Here is a 21256-nt window from a genome sequence, read left to right on the forward strand (position 1 = left end):
AGCTTTGTTCATTCTGGGGACTCTGAACGTGAATCGGTACTGAATCTCTGTAGATGACATTGGATGACTTCCTGGATGATCTACCCCTATTGTAGTAGAAGGAGGCAACTTTAAGTACGCTTTCTGTACTTCAGTCATAGCAACGGTCCCATGGGTCCCATGAGAGATGCGGAAAGCGATTTCTGCTTCTCACACGCTACTCCTCAACTTTGCAATTGCTTTTTACTCTCTCTCTTTCCTGCAGGGCCCCCAGGAGTCCGTGTGGCATACCATCACGTAGCACATCCATGTCTTCCTATTCAAGTACACTACTGTTATTTCAATATAGGACACCAGTATTGAGATACAGGGCTGATCAGACTTTTTGACTGCACCCAGTTTGATATTACTTTGTAGTTACTTTACTTTTCTGTGTACTGTAAACTAAATCCTGCAAACTGCACCTTTTATTCCACTTTGGTGATAAATGAGTTAAAGTGGAGAATGAATTCTCTGCACCATACATAATCACAGAGATATTTTCTCAGATCTTAGGCTATCTTCCCCCCTTCCTCCCTCCTTCCGTCCCCACCTGAGTCTGAATCAGCTCTTTTGTCTAAACTTTTAGGAAAGGAAAAAAAAATGCAGCCTGTTTGCTTAGTGTCAAATGTAATTTCGGGGGCAGATAAAGATAAAGGGATCATTCTAGCAGACCAATGAGAAATTTCTGTTCTTACTTGGCATGTGAAGAAGGAACCGGTAAAATTCCAAAGGGCTTTGTGGCACCACCCAGCTTGTGAGGCAATAAAAGGAGGCAGGAGGAGAGAGAACAGTTACACTCCTGTGATCTGCATCTCTACGTCTGCACCGGCCAGTTACTCTATAACCATGTCCTACTCTCTTCGCCAGTCCTCTACTTCCTACAGAAGTGGTGTTGGTGGTGGTGGAGCTGGGAGAGTCTCCTTCAAAGCCCCAAGTGTCCATGGTGGGTATGGAGGCCAGGGGGTCTCAGTGTCATCTGCCCGCTTTGTTTCTTCCGGATTCGGTGGTGGTCTGGGTGGTGGCAGTGGTTACAGCAGTAGCTTCGGATCTGGTGGTGGCTATGGCGGTGGGTACAGTGTCAGTGTCTCAGGGGATGCCCTGTTGGCTGGCAATGAGAAGGAGACCATGCAGAACCTGAATGACCGTCTGGCCACCTACCTGGACAAGGTGCGCTCTCTGGAGACCGCCAATGCAGACCTAGAGTTGAAGATCCGGGAGTGGTATGAAAAGCAAGGACCCAGCCCAACCCGTGACTACAGTCACTACTTCAAGATCATTGACGACCTGAGAGACAAGGTAAGCCGGCATTAATGCCAACCCAAACATATGTTACGATTCTAGCTTATAGTGGATGTATCCAGTACCCAACATATGAATGCAACTTTCTTTTTCTTCTCTTCTTCCTTGAACATCCAACTATGTGTCTACTACTCTTTAACTTTCATGTTACACTATATTTTAATTTTACCATTGCAAATCCCATACAACTTAGTTACGTTACTTCTCCATGTGCACTGAATTATTAGTTCACAGCATTATATACAATGTATTCCATGTCCTGATGATGAGGGTTTGCAACCTGTGGCTCTCTGGCTGTTGGAAAACTACAAGTCCCTGCATGCCCTAGCAGCTGGCAAGCAAGGAGTTGTTGTTTGGCAAAGCCAGAAAGTCGCAGGTTGGAGGAGACCACTACATATATGTATATAATAGGTGGACAAATATACATTCTTGCATAGAATTCCTATAGTGGTATCCTTAATTATATAGACTTTAGTTGCTTGCAGTTTCCGCCCTGAAGCAGAACCTCAGTGAGGTTACGCGTGGGACACTAAAACTGGCCAGACCGGTTTCATTAATTGAAATTGCACCAGTTACATCTCTTTGAGCTGCTATCGTATTAATGTAATATAGGATAATGAGGCATCTTTTATCATTATTATTAATTATGTGTAATTTGAAGATGGATTAAGAGTAATTAATTAAATAGTGAAGATTTCATTATTCTGGAACCAGCTTTTAAAGGAGAACAGGTGTGACCAATGTGTGCAGAATATAGGCAGCGCCTCATGGTCCTCTGACTCGGTTATAAGGGTTGTCCACTTTGGGTGAACCCTTTTTGTCATTAGGGTTACCTGAAAATAAGCTGACCACAGAGTTTCCCGCTGCTCATCTATGTAGAAATCTGCTATCAAGTGTAATATTCTCTAATAGCACCCCATCAGGGAAAATGAAGTATTGCACAATTCCCTTTAAAACCGGTGGGTCATCTGTGTAATGCACGAACATGATGATCCTCCACACTACATATGTTATAGTTTCTATTGTCTTGATTTCCATATGCTAAAGTATGTCTAGATTTGACCTTGTTTCGAAATTGCTTTAATTAAATTGGAAGCCCTGCAGGTTTTACACCTAAATAGACATTTTTAGTTTTGGTCATACTACTAATTTAGAGGTTCAGGGATCCCAAGAATGTAAGATAATGAGGTACTCGCAGTGCAGGTACAGTTACCATTATCTCTGTCTTCTGTGTCTCTTGGGTGTGGCATAGCCTTGGAGCACTATGACTGCTGGTAAGCAAGACTAAAGAAGAGTGAGGTGTGGTTTACTGTCAGTGAAAGTGGAAATTAACTGCTGTTTTCTACTAATACGCTTGTAAAAATGTCACCTGTCTTGCCTTCCAGATCCTTGCTGCTACTATTGACAACTCCAAGGTTGTCCTGCAGGTAGACAATGCCAGGCTGGCAGCAGATGATTTCAGAACCAAGTAAGTATTGGACTTTTTAAAGGATTTGATTGCAAGAGCTTTATAAGTTTGCAGGTTATGACCCTTTTATCAGTGGTTCCTTCTTTGTTCATGACTCGCCTTGGCTGGTCCCATTGACCTTCTCCATTGAGGGTGGTTCTTGCTACACATGTACAGGTAGGTGGGAGGGTCAATTTTCCTTGTCCTACTACATAAGGCATGGGAAGGGTGTGCCAACAGTAAATGTCAGGCCTCCCTGACCTAAGATGGGTAGTGTAATAGTGTGAACCAAAATTAACGAAAATCTAATTGGGCCCATTTGATCATCATTATAATTGGTCTGTATAGAATGATATATAATTTACTGGTTATAGAAAAGTCTAGGCTAGATACAGTAGTGTACATAGAAAAGAGGGGGTCCCATAGCAAAGATCAAAATGAGCCCCCAATTATTAAAGTGCTGGATTTTTACATACAAGGATCTAGTGCTTTTTCCCTTCCACTCCCTTTTCATGACCCTTAAAGGGAACCTATCACCACCATCTCACCCCTAAAACTAACTTTACTGGCTTATAGGGGATGAAACATCAATCATTTCTAATCCGTTCCCCCCCCCTAATGAACCCATGTACCACTGTGCAAATAGGTTCCACAGTTATAGCTTGCCATATACAAATGAGCTGAGAAGAGTCATCTGACCAAGAAAAGTCATGATGATATATAAGCCACCAAGCTAAATCTTACCCTCTTTCTCTGGATATACAGGGTTTACAATGCAATGGGGGATATGAGAAGCTGTCTATCAAGAGAAAGTAGGTGTAATTATCTTGTCAGCTCATAAATCAGCATTACTCTTCTCTACTCATCTGCATGCATGAGACAAGCTATAACCTTTGGTACATGGACTCGTTAGGAAAAATGAGGGCATTAGAAGTGATCGATTTTTCAACCCCTACCCGCCAGTAAAGTCAGTTTTAGCGGTGAGATGATGGTGACAGGTGCCCTTTAAAAAGGTTTCCTAACCCCTTGTTTCTGAGAAGTTCAGTTTTCCTGGAAAAAGGGAGTTCTGCACTGATTCTAGCCACCCAGTAGAAAATGGGTTGGAATGAAACACTGCAGGGCATCCTTACTCTGGACCTCATAGCAGCCGCATGGTCTGCCTTTATGATATGTACATCCTTGGGTAGATCTATAACTAATGCTCTCAACTCGTTGTACAGTAACCTCAGGAACATTAAGAAACATTTCTCCACTGGGAGAAGAATCAAGAAGAGTTAATAGCAGCAGATTCTGTATGTGACCATTTATGGCAACCTAAGCCTGTAATAAGTCGCTAGCACATAAATGCCTTTCCTTCTCTGGGGATTATGAAGGCATGGTCTATAACATCTGGAAAGTTATGAAGACACAATCCATTCAGATATTTTTTTTCTATTGTCTTTAGTCAGTATATTTTTGGTAATGCACATTTGCCTCCGATATACAACTAATGGAATGAGCGGTGCATTGCTAAAAAAGGACATGGAGTAAAGTGGCTGTGGTGGAGTCTAGCTGGGCCTGGCTGGGTTTTTAGTGGCTACTGCAGAAGTAGTCAACATTCCATTGAATAGTATAGCAGAATATGCCCACGATTTGAGCATTCAATGAATGGAGCAAAGTTGTAATACCAGACACAGCCAGTCTGAAATAATGGCACTGTTTCTGGAAGTATCAGTAAGCACCCTACCTTAGCTAGGGTATTTAAAGGGGTTGTGTCATTAAGTATGACCTATTTTATAAATCACATTTTTGTGTTAAACATATTTTTAAATAGTTTTTGGTAATTTTTTTTAATTTTTAGTCCCAACTTATATTTAAATAATCCTAAAATACTGCATCTTTCACACGGAGCCTAATAATAGGCTGATACTTTCTGTTCTGTAGAGAAGGCTTTGCAGCAATCATCTCACTAGCATCACAGGCAGGATTACACTGAGATGTAACACCGATATGTAGATAACATAGGATCCACCATTCACAATAGGTATAAGCTGTGACTATCTACTCCCCCTCCCTGCATGATGACCCTCGCACAAGTCCAGAGCATGCCTAGGACACACTCCCATACAAGTCAATAAGTCCTCTTGTGTGAATGGCCCATGAGGCTGCTGTAAAGCATCTCTCTAAATGCTGTTAAATGTAGCTCAGGCAAGATGGCCGCTCCTATAGTCATGCATAGACAACAGAATAAAAAAATTCTACAATTTGAAAATAAAACCAGATTAGAAAAATGGAAAATGTTTTTCTATCTGGTCTTACTTAATAAAAAAAAGTGATTTAGTCCCTTTAAATACCGAGTGAGGGCAGCAAACTGCATATTTGCCTCAGGGCTCTTTCACACGGGTGCTGCGTTTTTGGGCTGGCCATGTCAGGGCCACAGCATGACTGAAAATCGCATGAAGGAGTGGGAGCCGTGATCAAGTCATGGCTGCATCTCCTGTTTATGCGCCTGTTCAGATGGCCAAGTGTGGCTTGTATACGCCGCACCCGGAATACCATCGGGCAAAGGGAGAGAGTCTCTGCTAAAGTCCCTCCCCCTCTCCACCCCTTGCCGGCTGTCTGCAATGGTACGGGGCGGGACAGAGTGGGAGCTAGTGTGCTGATTTCCAGCCCTGTCCTCCCCCCTATCTTTGCCTACATCCAACAAGGGGCGGAGAGAGGGAGGAAAGGGGGAGGGAGATAAGCAGAGACGCTGCTAAACTCCCTTCCACCTCCCTTTTCCGACAGCTCTATTAGGGTCCCATAGGAGTCTATGGACTTGCCAGAAAAGAAATGTCCAAAGCTATCTTTTCTGTACAGTGTAAAAACGGCAGGCCGAAATGCGCTATCTTTGCCTGCCAGCCTTATTTACGCATCAGGAATACGCCCATCTGAACTGATATATTGGAAACCAATGCATCAGATGGGTAGCTTACATTGGCCCGCTGTGAAAATGGGGCTAATATACGCTCGTATGAATGAAGTCTCAGGTGAAGGAAAACCTATTGTAGCTGTGACTGTGCAGTTTATTCTACGTAATGGAATCAAATCTGTATTCATTTAGAGTAGACCCATGAGAACCTCAGGACATTTGGGATACAAAGGAGTGCAGGGTGTGCCCGATTCCTGAGGAACTTTATACATCTGCTCCAGAATATAGCTTTTATTTTCCATTGTCCCATTTCATAATACTGTTTAAAGGATGTTAATGAGTAATCAGTCACAGGACACAAGAGTTACATCACACACAATAACCTTCACATAAGGTGAACCTCAAACACCCACGTCTCCCTTCAAAAACTACGGGATGAAAAGCCACGCTATATAGATTTCTTTATGAATATATTAGAAAAGAACCGGGTACAGAATATCCTATTGTCAACACGGCCATTGCTGGTACATGTCCAGGTTCTACCTGGGTCCTTCAGCTGTATAACAGGATACAGTCTGTACTGTTTCCGCACACAATACTGTGTGTTCTGGCTCGCTACCCAGCTAGCACCTATTGTGTTTGTCTGGGACTTTGGCCGAGATCCGGCTGAGCTCCTGGATTAACCCATTAGAGGGATGGCCACACCTAAATGTAAAAATAAGGGTCTAGCAAAAAGCAATTTAGACATTTTTGTAAATTTTTAATATTTCACATTAATACAGATTGCAATATAATCCTCTTGTGCCTGAGCCCCAAATACAAGGTGCCTATAAAAGATATCAATCATACCTCAATATTATCTCTATAATTGTCCTAGAGTAAGGCATAATAAGGGTCCAAATACAATGCTAAATAAAGCTCCCCATAGATATAAGCTGGAATATTATGCTGAATCTAATATGTATAGCTTCCTTAAAGGGTATTCCCAAGAAGGACTATCACCGCCCATATACAGGATTGTGGATAAAACTCTGATTGGTGGGGATCTCACCGCTGAGACCCCCATCGATCCTGAGAATGGGGTTCCAAGTCCCTTTCTTCTCATCACTACGGGCTCTCTGCACCTACCTGCTGTGATGTAGAGAGTAAACGGAGTAGCAGTTGCGCATGCGCAGCACCATTCCATTCATTTTGATGGGGCTGATGCAAATAGCCAAATAGAAGCACTCAGCTATCTCCACCAGCTCCATTGAAGATGAATGGTGTAGCACAATGCATATGCACCACTACTCCATTCAGTCTACTCCTCACTGTTTGGGGTGTAGTGAGCCCGCAGTGAGGAGGATGGAGGAAGCAGGACCCCATTGTCAGCAGTAAGACACCACCGATCAGACCTTTATTCTATAGATGGGTGATAAGAGTCAATCTTGGTATAAATCCCCTTTAAAGGGTTTACTGGTTCAGGAATCCCATTTTCAATTACCTTATTAGTGAATTCTGAGATAATAGAAGGGGGTTAGAATCTAATAGAGAGAATGGTGAATGGATTCAAAGAGTGTCCCCTTTTATGGAGGACCATGCTTAATGGGTGTGGTGGAATACTTTATATCTCCTATGGTGGCACTGCTGACAAGTTTGGCCCTTGCTGCCAGACTGAAGTTGAACACAGATGGATAGTAGAAGCTAAGGAAACTAATCCAAGCTCACTTGCTTTCTTAGGTTTGAGAATGAACTTGCTCTTCGCCAGAGTGTGGAAGCTGATATCAATGGACTACGTAGAGTTTTGGATGAACTGACCTTGGCCAGAACTGACTTGGAGCTCCAGATTGAGAGCCTGAAGGAAGAACTGGCCTACTTGAAGAAGAACCATGAAGAGGTAAGACTTTAAAACACTATTTAATGTTATATATGGCCAAGAAGAAGGGATGTATCCTAAGGAAAATCAATAAAGATATTCTAAGAGGACTAAGACTATACTAAGGGGTTTGTTATACGAGTCTGAGGACATGTATCATATTACATTTTACTGTCTCTTCTAGGAAATGAATGCAATGCGTGGGCAAGTTGGTGGACAAGTCAGTGTAGAAGTAGACTCAGCACCAGGTGTAGATCTAACCAAGATTTTGGCTGACATGAGGGACCAGTATGAGATTATGGCTGAGAAGAACCGCAAGGACGCTGAAACCTGGTTCTTTACAAAGGTAAGGAGTTCACATATTCACTATTAATTTCTGTTGATATCCTATTCCAACCTAATATCTTCCTTTTTATGGTCTAGTCTGAGGAATTGAACAAGGAAGTTGCTGTACATACAGAACAGATCCAATCAAGCAGGACTGAAATTACAGACCTAAGACGCACTCTCCAAGGCCTTGAGATTGAACTTCAGTCTCAGCTAAGCATGGTTAGTATTGGGTGATTCCTTGGGCAACCTAATTGTAAAATCAAGAACAGATGAGACTGATCCATCACTTTTTTTCTTCATAGAAAGCATCCCTTGAAGGTACCCTTTCAGAAACAGAAGCAAGATATGGCGCACAGTTATCGCAAATTCAGGCGTTAATCGGTAGTTTGGAGTCACAACTCCATGACCTCAGGTCAGACATGGAACGCCAAAACCATGAGTACAAAATGCTGATGGACATCAAGACACGTCTAGAAAAGGAAATTGCCACCTATCGTCAGCTCCTGGAAGGACATGATGCACAGTGAGTAGTAGTACTTCAATATGTATGTTGATCTAGAGTGGCTTTTTTCTTACCAGTACCTAGTAGCTACACAAAGTATGAAATCTATTGTGTGGGCTGAGTGTATGCAAATGTCATAGAATTAAGTGGGTTGTCCAGTTGTAAATTATTGATGGCCTATTCTCAGAATAGGTCATCAGTAGTAGATCAGCGGGGATCTGTCGCCCAGGTCTCCCCACGATAATCTGTTCACCAGTGCGCTTGTGCAGTGAGCTGATTTCTACAGGTGGAGAACGTCTCCATTCTTACTGCAGTGGCCACGCTTGGTATTGCAGGTCAAGTTCCCATTCATTTCCCTGAGAACATGGCCTACAATACCAAGCCTGGCCACTGCAGTTGGAGCATTGCTGTCTGCTTCCTGGTAAAATGAGCTCAGGGCGCGAGAACATCAGACAGGAGAACAGCTGATCGGTGGAGATCCCTGGAGACAGACCTCTGCCGATCTACTATCAAGAATCTATCCTGAGGATAGGTCATTAATTTTTTTTAAACTAGACAACCCCTTTAAAGGTTCAACTTAGAATATATTTGACATATCATAGATCCATGAACTAGAACTCCTACCAAATGCTAAAATAAAGAGACCATTGGTGATTATCTCAGTACCCACAAGATCTTCACCCCCGTTTAACAATCACGTTTATTTCAATAGGAAAACCTGTTAATATGTGTGAAGGTCCAAAGATCAATGGATCTCTTCATTCTAGCTATTAATGGCTGTCCCATCTCTCTGAACGTTATGGTTAACATCTTCTGACATATCTCATCGAGAAGTCAGAAAATATATTTTGTGATCCTTCACTTTAAGTAGGACTGAATCATACCTCTAAATTTTTAATCTCCATTGGCAGAACATTTTTAAAGGGGTTGTCCAGGGCTTACCTATTGATGACCTATCCTCAGGATCAGAGGTGTAACTTGAAGCTCCTGGGCCCCAATGCAAAACCTGTAACAGGGCCGCCAACTATAATGCTTTATTCATAGTACTGGGCTCCCTATATGGAGAAGAGAGGCCTCATGGACCCCCTAAGGCACCTGGGCTCAGGTGCAACTGCATTCCTTGTATTCCCTAGAGTGGCACCATTTCTTTTTAAGCCACATCCCAATCTGCCCAGAAATATTGGGCACACTTGCAAAAGCGCTGTACCCTTTGTAGTCCATATCTTTCGACAATTCCGTGAGAAAGGGAACATTTTTGAAGTATGCTGAATAGTAGATGAATCATGCAATCGTTCTTACATCTGTCATTATTCTCTTCTACAGGCTCACTGTGGGCAAAGAGGGTGAGTACGCATCTTATAATATATTCTGTTCTAGGTAAGGCTTTGTTCACATCAGCCTTAAGGATTCCGTTTTCCTGCTTCATTATAAGAGCATGAAAATAGATTATCCCAACTCAATGGTTCCGTTTTATTACAGAACCGAATGGCGCCAAATGGACCTCATTGACTATATTGACTATAATCCGTTCCGCTCCTCTCATCCTGTCTGGCATTTTACAGAATGAAAATGTTTTGCATGCAAGACTTTTTCATTTGGCATTTAATGCCGAATCTGCACCGGAGCTTCTGGTGCAAATGTGAACAGTCTTTACTGGCACTGAGAACTAAAATATTATTCACTATCTATAAGTGACTCATGCCAAGTGAGCATTGACCTTAAAGGGGTTGTTTGAGATGAAAAAAAAGGTTATCTTATTTTTTCCCCCTAGAAACAGCGCCACCCTTGTGCATGGGATGTGTCTGGTATTGCTGCTAAGCTCTATTCAATTGAATGACAGCCTTTAGCGGTTTTTTTTTTTTTTAAAACTGGTATTTTTCGTCTCAAATATACCCTTTTTCATATAGAAAGGGAAACCGTGTTCTCCGTAAATCATTGTATGCTTGTTGGAAATGTCCAACGTAGAGAAGTTGCAGAGCTACCACTAGGGTCTTATCAATCATGAGCAACAAGTCTAGCCAGGAACAACCTGAAAATGTAATGGGTGATTCTGTTAAGAAAAACAAACTTCTCCCAGAAACTCGTTCTGTAGAATAATTGGAGGAAATGCTTTAAAAACTCCTAATGACCTCAGTAATGGGACAAAAACATAGCTCAACCCAGAACCCTGCCAACTATCTAAAATAATAAAAGTCGGGTCCGGATGAAGGTTGGCAATGACCCACTTGTAGCTTCTGATCCCCATAGTAAAATTGGCAATTTGGCCCCCACCTACAGAACTATATGCCTACTTATGATGTGGCAGAGAGGTCTTTGCCCCCCCCCCTCCCCCATGAACCCGTGACAGAGTGTTGACTTCTTCCTCCACACCTCTATGATCGTGTAGACCAGGATTTATTGCTAATTTTTGGTTCTTCTTTATTTTTTCTAGTTAAAATCGAAAGGAAGTGAAGTCCTCGGTAGACATTAGGCGGCTGCATCGTAAGAAGACCCTCCTCTTTTTCCGCACTGAGAATGGCTTACACAGAGGCTAGGAAGCCGAGATCTGTTTTTAGTTTCCGCTGGTTCTACAGATCTCCGTAGATGTTTGACATCTGGAATTAGTGAATGAATTAGACGCTTGCTTTTAAAATCTTTTTGCCGCAGCTGTTTAATAAATAACAACTTTTGGGTCAAGCATAAAATAAGTGTCTTTGTGTATATAAACCATTACCTTCTAAGAGAGTGATTGACTTTTATCACCAGGGTGCGGGCAGACGAGCGTAGGCGTATTTACGTTCGCACGAGCGCAACGTATAATCGCCCGAGAGAACGTTTTTCACCGATCACGACCAGAGCTAGAAAGCGTATTTTCGTTTGTTCCTACTTTGCAAACGGTCTTTTTGGCCATCGAATATGCGTTGGCGCGTATTTCGGTCGCATATGTTCCGTTTTTTTTCGGGTTGCTGTTTTTACGCGCCGTAAAATCGCCCATGTGAACGAATACATTCGAAACCATTGCCTCAGATGGTCACGTATATACGTTTGGTCGCAAAAACGCGCCGTTTATGCGCTTGTCTGCCCGCACCCTAAAAGTCTCATCGGTGGTGGTCTCACTGCTGAGACCTCCACAATCCCAAGGGGTCTCATGTTCTCCTCTTTTCTCCCCTGTGGGCTTGCTGCACCCCATTCCCTGCATGGGCATGGACAATGAACGCAGCGGCGGTCACACATGCGCAGCTTCACTGCATTCATTTCATAGGGCTGATGGAAATAGCTTGAGTAGAAGTCACCGGTATCTTCAGCAATCCCATTGAAGATTAATAGAACTGTGCAACATTCAATTTCCTCCTTACTGCAGATGGTGGTGTGATGCCACGGTGAGAGGGAGAAGGGGATATGGGATCTCCATTCTCCGCAATGAGACCCCTAGCAATCTAGTGATAAAGGGCAATATTGGTACAACCCCTTCAAATAGAGTTGTCCAAGAGTGGCCATACAAATTAGATCTAGATTGGTCGAACTCGCCAATTTTGATGGAACCAGCTCATCTAATGTGTATGGCGGCGCTCAACTCTTCCCCAATGGCAAATGTTGGGGGAAATAAATATTTGGCATCTTTGTCCATTCTCTCTTCTTTTTTTATGCCTGCGGTTCTTGTGAATGTAAAAAAGTAGGACTTGCTTTATTTTGGGCATATTTGCGCACCAAAGAGCCCCATAGAGGTCTATGGCAGGTGCACTAACGCCAGGTCTATGGCAGGTGCACTAACGCACACATCTGCACACTTGGGTATGTGCTAAGCCCTATGCATACTTGCAATCACCAGCACCTCATTAGGCTAATCAGCCATTTAAATCAGGGCCTGTGTGAACTAGCGGTGCTCACGCAAGTACGCACATTATTTGTGTATGCACGCACACAAAATACACTTGCTGTCTGTGCAAAACAATTGCGCAGGAGCGAGCGTATTTTGATATACACTCGTTTGTCTCCGACTTGTTCAGCTCATATTTTAGCCCTTCCTTGCACATAAGCACTGGAAAAGCTCCCAGCACACCTTCATCTAATGAACATGGCCCCCTCTACGGGGCTCTTTGGTGCGCAAATACAAACCAAATAGAGCAGGTCCTATTTTTTGTGCCCGCGGGCATTAATGAGAAGAGTGAGGATGAACCCATTGAAATAAATAGGTTCTATTCTATGCACAGTACAAGCGGATTCTCCCACACAGAAAAACGCTTAAACACGTCCATCTGACGCCACCCTCAGACCTTTCAGAACATTGCAGCAACGAAAATGAAACACGAACACACCCAGAAGTCACCTTTTATTTCTAACACGACTCCTTATATACTTTACAGTTTACTTTGAGGGGGATGTATTTCTTATAATATGTATCTCGGCTACTTCAAACCTTCTTTTTGCAGAGTAAAGGCTCAAACAGATGGGTGCATGCGCGAATACGCTCACCGCTCTGGAGGAACATTTCAAAAAAAATTTGACTATTCAAACTCCGCGCTCCTGCAGGCGAGTGTGAAAAACAATTGGGAAGATAGGTCCAGCCCCATATATCTCGCAAGTCCTCTCATTTCTCGCCCGTAGTATTAACGCCTGAGAATCCCGATAGCGACACGCAGATTTTAGTGCTGATTTTCTTCATGGTGGAATATTGTGCAGCGTTCCGTGAAATATTCCATCCCGTGTAAAAGCCGCCTTACAAGTCATTCAATCCATGGTGGAAACGGGAGTCGCAACTTTCCGCAGAAGTGATTTGTGACTGACTGTTTCTGGAGGAAGAGATAAGCACACAGACAAGTCATCTGAGCTCTCAGCGCGGCTTCACAGCAGCGATTGCGATTTTGCTGCGAGAAAATTGTGGCAAAAATCGCTGTTGGATTTAGGTGTTTTTTGAGTGTCGGCGATGATTTTTCTTCAAAATAATCTCTCGTCACATCGCTGCTGCCTGCGATAAAATCACACTATTTTTTAGCGCGAAAGTCAATAGGACATTCTAATGTTAAAAACGCATCTCATCGCATGAAAATCGCAAGTTCTTGCTTTGCGATGCGATAAGAGCAGGCTCTGTAGGGAAGCACGGGTGATTTTAAAAAACGCAAAACGCAGAAAGACAGTACATGCTGCGATTTTTTTTTTCCATGTCACATCACAGGAGTGACAGCATCGCAAATGGGAATTAAACCATTGAAAATCGCTGGTCTCATAATTCAGCGTTTTCACTTGCTCATATCGGAAGTCTGAATGCACCCTGAGACTGTGGTCACATGGGGCGGAAATCCCATGGAAATATCGCGGAATGTTCTGCAGCGGGACCGCACGGAAATTCCCTGAGATTTCTGTAGCAGAAAGGCAGTTACAAAACCCGGGTTTTGAAGCGGCTTGTCTGCCTGTATTCCGCTGCGGCGTTCTCTCCCCATAGAGAGAAGAGAGCCCGCGTAGAAACGGCGATATAGTTGACATGTCGGGCGGATTCAGTGCAGTTTGGCCGCAAGCGGCTATCCGCAGCGGGGGAGGAGATTTTGGCAAATCTCGGCCACTTTACTGCTTAGGCTCGGGTTTAAGATTGCTGGCGGAAAGTCTGCACGGAAACTCTGCGGCAATTTTGCCCCGATTGAATCCAGCCTTAGGGCTCCCACCCACTAGCGTTTTTTTTCACTGCGAAATTCGCACGTTTTTTTTTTCTACAGGGGGTCTATGGGACTTGTAAAGCTAAAATCGCGATTTACCGCGAAATCGCGATTTTGCGCAATCGCGATTTTAGCTTTACAACTCCCATAGCCCAAAGACCCCTGCAGAAAAAAAAAACCGCTGCGAATTTCGCAGTAAAAAAACGCTAGTGGGTGGGAGCCCTTAGGGCTCTTTTAAGCGGGCATCATTATCGAACAGAATAGGTGAGAAAAAAAATTGGGTCTAAATGCACCAAAAATGGCGTGAATGGGCGGATTTCCAGCTATCCCGTCCTGAGCTTAATTAGCGGTGAAATTGTTCTTCACACGCTCTGTAGCTGCGTGGTGCGGGTTATCCAGCTCCCATAGGAGTCTATGGAGACTCCTGCGCAGCTCGCACCAAAGATTGGTCAGGTCCTATCTTTTCTCGCAGCACGGACCTTAGATTAGTTCTAATAGATGCAATTTTTTTTTGACACGCCTATTCTGAGCAAAAACAACGTCCATGTGAAAGAGCTCTAAGGGCGGCTCCAGACGAGCTTGTGCGAAAATACGCACGTTTTAGCGTAATATATTTGTGTGGTGAACCATGTTGATTTGTGCTCCTATTGGCATATTGTTCTGTACTCTTTTGCGCATGCAGGCGCTGTTCATATGGATGTGACTCCCCCTCCCTGATTTAAAACACTATTTAGTCTAATGAGGTCCAGATGTGTTCTTTTTTCACAAAATATTGCAGCATTGTGCACATTCTGTTGCGCATTTGCGCCCCTCACACAGATTTCTATGGGGCCTTTGGGGCGCAAATACGCAAGAAAATAGAGCAGCTCCTAATTTTTGGGTGTGCAAGAAATGCGCGCACAACAGAAGGAAATGGGGACAAACCCATTGATATAAATGGGTACTATTCTCTGCATATTGCATGCGTATATTATGCATGCGCAAAAATGCTCACAAATACATTGTCTGCAGTAGCCCTGAGGCTGGGTTCACACGGAGCGAATTTCCTGCGGATTGTCTGCACTCTACAGCAGATCTGAAGCGAAAAGTCTGCCTCAAAACCTACACCATTTTGTTGGGGAATCCGCCCCCCCCATTGAGAAGAGATGGGTTCCTCAAGTGTAAACTGCAATACCTACACCGCATGTCAATTTCCACTCGGGTTTTGTGTGAAATATTTCCGCAGCATCTGGACAAGATTGTCAAAATCTCATTCACTTTGCTGCTACGGAAAATCCACCCCAAACTGATTAGTCATTTGAACAACTAGTCCGTATGACTATTTGGACGATGGTCTCCGGTGTGAAGCCGTCACATCTCTGTAGATTGTCAGCTTCTCATATTAAAATGTGACAATACGCTCTCGTGTATCAATGACCCTTTGCTTAAATAAGCCGTCAACTTTGCGCCTATTATCCTGCCAGCCTGAGTTTTATTACCATCTACAAGGTCAGAGACGTGGATCTTGTGTAAACTGGAGGATTACCTGAGCAAACTCACTAAGAAAGTGTAAAGTTCCCCAATGATGATAAAACCCCTGTCTGTCATTCATCTCATATTATATGGGGGGGGGGGGGGGGGGGGGAATAATCCTTTATCACTGACAACAATGTAATCACCGTTGCATGTTACACTGACATGCCAAAAGTCATGGGACAGGAACTGATCGTGTAGTATGCTCTCAAGCCTGGTGAGGTGTAAAGAAGGTGTCTGGTGGGATGGTGAGTCGTCTGGAGAGCACCCATAGTTTGCAAACCAGGGGTCCCCATAGAAGTCTATGAGATGTGCGCAATACCTCATTAGGCCTTTTAAATCAGGGCGGCAGTGTGTCATGCGCATGTGAACAGGCCCTACAAAAGAGTACAGTGCAACGTGACAAGACACGTGCATATCAACCTCGTTCTCCAATGATGATAAAACCCCCGTTTGTCATTCATCTCATATTATATGGGGGGGGGGGGGAATAATCCTTTATCACTGACAACAATGTAATCACCGTTGCATATTACACTGACATGCCAAAAGTCATGGGACAGGAACTGATCGTGTAGTTTGCCCTCAAGCCTGGTGAAGTGTACAGAAGGTGTCTGGTGGGATGGCGAGTCGTCTGGAGAGCACCCACAGTTCTGTGGTATTAGTAGGTAAGTAACAGTTGTTCGGTGTAAACTATCACTATGTTGTGTTCACATGAGGCGGACTTCACACTGACGTATATGTGCGCACAATACACTGCGAATAAAACCTATTGATTTCGATGGGTTTGTTCTCATTTGCTTTTTGTGCATGTGCAAAAAAATAGGACCTGCTCTATATTTGCGCACATTTGCGCACCAGGGGTCCCCATAGAAGTCTATGAGATGTGCGCAATACCTCATTAGGCCTTTTAAATCAGGACGGCAGTGTGTCATACGCATGTGAACAGGCCTTAAAAAAGAGTACAGTGCAGTGTGAGAAGACTCGTGCATATCAACCTCATTCACTACGGAAATACGTTGCACTAAAACGTTTGCATGCGCTCGTCAGAAGTTACATTGATAAAAAGTTTTGTCGTGCATGGAGAAGGAGAAGGTCCAAGATTAACGCATAGTACTATACTTTTTGCACACGCAGGGAGTTGTAAACGGGCTTCAGAAGGCAGTTTATGAGGTTGTTGCAGCAAGCAACCTCTGGGGGTGCCATAGCTAAGAACAGCGCTCGTTTTTTGGAAAACTTACTTACTTAGTAACTCACATTCCTGAAGACTTGTAGGAGGAGGAGGAGGAGCCCTTCGTAAGTGAGACCAAGCGAGGCTGGTGCTCTTATCTCCTGGCATCTTCTGCTTGTGTAATTATCTTCCCAGAGGAATGTAGGAAAAAAAGAGCCTTGTGTATCCAGCCGGTTGCAATGGTATGAGACAGGGACCAAAGTTGTGTCGTAAGCTGTAATGTTTCTCAGGTGCTTGACCCAACCGTGCCCTGTCCAAATGGCACTGAGGAATAATGGTTGCAGATGCCAAAGTCTGATGGGGAACCTGACCGTAGTTGATTCTGCCTGAAAACACATGCGATTGGTGTTTTTCATACCACATAATTCAACCTAACAACTTTATTCCCACGCAACATGACATCAGCCCTAACTCAAAAATAGTTGCAGGTATTGAAAAAATGACTGAACCTCCCAATATCTGATGAAAATCTACCCTTAAATCATTCCAAATGACCCCCATTCCATTCTTGGGCTGAATCCAAAATATAGTAACTGCCAACAGGCACCGCCATAGCATCAGAAAGTTTTCTCCTACCCGTCTAAGTGTTCTATTAAGGCCGGCTGCACAGGAACGGGTCGGATTCAGCATGCGGAAACCCGTAGTCGAATCTGGCTCTGTGCCAGATTAGTTAGTTTAATTAGTTTAATATGTGCTATTTTCTTGTGCAGAATGCGCCCGAAATTGGGGCATGCTGTGTTTTTTGTGTGTGACCTAAATGTGGCTCCACCCTATTAAATCAATGGGTTCTATTCACTGCACATCACGTCCGCAAATTTAGCATGTGCAAATGGATTAGTGTGAATAAGCGCTAAGAGCTCCTTCAAACTGGCAATGATTGACGGCCCGATATCACTCTCGCCATCCATGTGAAAGCTCCATGGATGCAAGGCGTTTTCAAGTGAAGGAATCCCCTGGCACGGCTGTCACAGCTGCGGAAGAGGATTGCTGTGTTCTCCCATTGCTTTCAATGGGGCCGGCGCTTCTGCCACGGCCATACTGACAACAGAACTAGGACATGCTGCCATTTGTTTTCCGCATGGCATTGCAATGCAGTGCCATGCAGGAAAACATCGCGAATGGGGTTCATATTTATGCATCTCACAACGCAAAAATCTTGCGCCTTTTTCTCTTCAGTGTGAAGGTAGCCTAATACTGATAAAATTGCTGATCAGAAAGTTTGGTTGCAGTACAGTAGTATTCTCTCTCCAGAGATCAGCGGCATCAGATTGCCGCTTGTCTCCATTCAAACTCTCTAGAATTTCTGCTTACAGGAGTAAACTTGTTAATGATGGACTATGAGGAATCACTATGGGTGACTCAGATGACTATTATTAATGAAAGGGTTTAAAATATTAATGCTCATAGGTCTTTAAGGTTGAGCCGCTTCCAGCTCTACAGATCAATTTTCACGTTTTCATCAGCGGCTTTGATGATTAAGTAACTCATTAAACAAGGGCGCACATTTATATGTTTACCTTGGGATTCAACTGTGAGCTTACAAGATGAAGAAAGAAGACGTCTTACCCAATCACAACGCAGCAAGCCGTTATTCATGAACATTGCCTCGGGTTGGTCTTCAACCGGTGACCTTGTGCCGCACCCAGCTATTGGCTACAGGCCAAAAGTAATTCTAGTAGTATTGTGCAATGGGCTGACTTGACCAGCGGTGTCAGTAAAATACCACAAAACTAAGCTAGTCGAAAGTCAGCAGAATCTTTCCATGTTCTATTATCTTGATACTAGAAAAATGCATAAAGAGTAATTCCCCAAAAATCTACGTATTAGCTAAAGTAGCCATGAGAAACTATGTGGATGGGTTGATTTAAATTCCATTCAGGCTTATATTGACTGGCTTGTTAAAGGGGTTGTTTCACTAAGATAACTGCTTTTTCATGCCCTTTAAGTGCTTATGGACCTCATAGAGTGAGCCATATAATAGTTCCTCCAACACCAGTGTATTGTAGACAATTCCAGCCTCTCAGTAGTCCTTATGCTGCCAGCCCAATGATAGTCCATGGAACTCACTTTCTGGTGGAAAATGTCATGAAGTTACAAGGCTGCAGCAAATTAGCAGCTGCTAGCAGTAGCACTCTGTTCAGGGCGGTGACAATGACTAGGCTGAGTAGGCAGCTACCTAGGGTGCCATCAGTGCCTGCCTTAGTTTAGATAGCACAATGTGCAAAATTTTTTTTGAAGCCTCCGTAATGATAAAAAAAGGTATATATATTGCATTGATAGGTAGTATGCCTGTATTCTGCTTTTGCAGAGAGAAGCAAGGTAGCAGCTTACCCAAAGCAGAACAGAACAGCTCAGTCAATAAATACTGTACCGAATGTAGGTTCATCATAACTTAAATATGGAATTAGAACCAAAATCATAAATTTAGCGTGAACCAAGCTCAGTACATAGATACAATACCAAAACCAAGCTCATAACATCAACATAGCATCAGAACCCAACTTATAACATAAATACAGCCTCAGAACCAAACTCATAACATAAATGCAGCATAACTCAACCTCAGTACATAGATACAATACCAGAACCAAGCTCATAATATCAATAAAGCAGCGGAACCAACCTCAAAACATTAATACAGACCCAGAACCAAACTCATTACATAAACTAAGCATGAACCAACCTCAGTACATAAATACAATACCAGAACCAAGCTCATAATATCAATATAACACTAGAACCAAGCTCATAAGATAAATACAGCCACTAAACCAAACTCATAAAATAAAGATAGCCCCAGAACCAAGCTCATAACATAAGCTCAGTATGAATCAACCTCAGTACATAGATGCAGTAGCAGAACCAAGCTCATAACATACACATAGCACCAGAATCAAGCTTATAACATAAATACAGCCCCATACCCAAGCGCAGTGCATAAATATAGCACCATAACCAAGCTCAGTATATAGATACATTACCAGAACCAATCTAATAACATAAATACAGTAGCAGAACTAAGCAATCATGTTGTGGGGGCACCAATAGGCTAACAGTGGCATTTCTAACATCAGAGAAGACGAGACAGGGCCAGGAGAAGGATGATTCATGTAGCTCTACAAGAAACTGCCATACAGAGGAAACGGATCACCTGGTCGGACAGACCAAAGGGAAAGATTGACTCCAGTCTACATCCTCCTGATTCCTCTCTATAAGCTGGAGGCCAGCACCCTGTGTGACTACATGAGTCACATATAGCTAAGGCCGGCCATGGGTGCCATTGTAGAGCATGTATTATGAGCACTGCATGCACAGGTACAACATGCATGTTCATCTGACATAACCATGTATGTTACTGGCTGTTTCAGGGGTGAGGGAGGTAGAGCGGTCCCTTACACTGCTACTAAATACCCCTAATAGAACAGCATGGATCATAGTGAAGGGGGGCCAGAAAACGGCACGGGAATACACAGTACATGAAGGTATAGTGCCAAAGGAAAAAAACACAGAGTTTCAGTGGTGCTACTCTTAATAATTGGTCAAAGAATAGCTGGAAGAAGCACAGTCTATTGGCCAGGGGGTGCCTAGCTGTGTTTGCTATGAGGATATGCAATTAGGAAAATGGAACAATACATCTGCAGCACCATCTATTGGAAGGTAGCATTTTTGCAAGTCAATGTCAGACTTTTTAACCCCTTAAAGACCAAGTGAGGTAGATATAAGGCACTTGCTCCTGGGCTTTAATCCCGGCTGATAGCAAAAATACGCTCCTGCAATCACTTGTGCAGGCTGTTTAGACAGGTAGATGCATTGTTGGCTCGTCCAAACAAGAATTGTTCAGTCGCTGTATAAGATTGGTTTCATGGACAGAAGATCACCACCAATTAGTGGCCATAGCCTCTTGTCTTTTGTATTCCATACAAGTCAGTATTTTCCCAAAATCATACCTACTGTAGTTAGTAAAAGTAATAATGACCCCGAAAGACTAGAAAACCCAAAGAAACTACTGAAAAGTATGAGACGCTTTATTTTCTGTTGCCTCTAGAGGGCTCTGGTGCATCAGCTCAAGTCTTCACTCTTTGCCTAAGGCCGTATTTACACAGTCAAGGGTGAGTTGCGCACAAGAATCTCGTATTGCACAGCACACTATCACCCTCGCCGTGTGCTGTGCAAGACACCACACATAGCTTATAGGGTTCAAAGTAGCTGACAGAGTATTCTTACGCTATTCTCCCTTCTCTCTGTCTCTGCAGTCTTCTTCAGGATGGCGCCAGAAGGGAAGATGACTGGAGGAGTCCGTATTAAGGAGAGTCTAGTTTTGGATTTTGGTATTTTGACTAATTTCTGTAAACTTGGTATATTGGAAAATAAATTAAAGAATTTATAAAAAAAAGGGGCTGTCTAGTCTGGGATCGGAATTAAAGGTGGGTGGGGGTGCGTGTGAGTAGACTGGGGTTTATATTTGGATGTATCTGGTCTGAGGTCTTTCCATAGCTTCTAGAGATGAGCGAACGTACTCGTCCGAGCTTGATACTCGTTCGA

The 21256-nt window shown here is 43.3% G+C and overlaps 1 protein-coding gene across 1 annotated transcript; it reads left to right on the forward strand.

The window, feature by feature from the left end:
* The first annotated feature begins 803 nt into the window (after positions 1-803).
* LOC136587606 (keratin, type I cytoskeletal 19-like) lies at positions 804-11031 on the forward strand. Its single transcript, XM_066586301.1, has 8 exons — positions 804-1317; positions 2706-2788; positions 7377-7533; positions 7697-7858; positions 7936-8061; positions 8145-8365; positions 9668-9687; positions 10776-11031. The coding sequence occupies exons 1-8, from the start codon at positions 868-870 to the stop codon at positions 10793-10795; spliced, it is 1239 nt and encodes a 412-aa protein (XP_066442398.1). The 5' UTR covers positions 804-867; the 3' UTR covers positions 10796-11031.
* The last annotated feature ends 10225 nt before the right edge of the window (positions 11032-21256 follow it).

This window comes from Eleutherodactylus coqui, chromosome 13 (genome assembly GCF_035609145.1).
Source record: "Eleutherodactylus coqui strain aEleCoq1 chromosome 13, aEleCoq1.hap1, whole genome shotgun sequence".
In the NCBI taxonomy this organism is placed as follows: domain Eukaryota; kingdom Metazoa; phylum Chordata; class Amphibia; order Anura; family Eleutherodactylidae; genus Eleutherodactylus; species Eleutherodactylus coqui.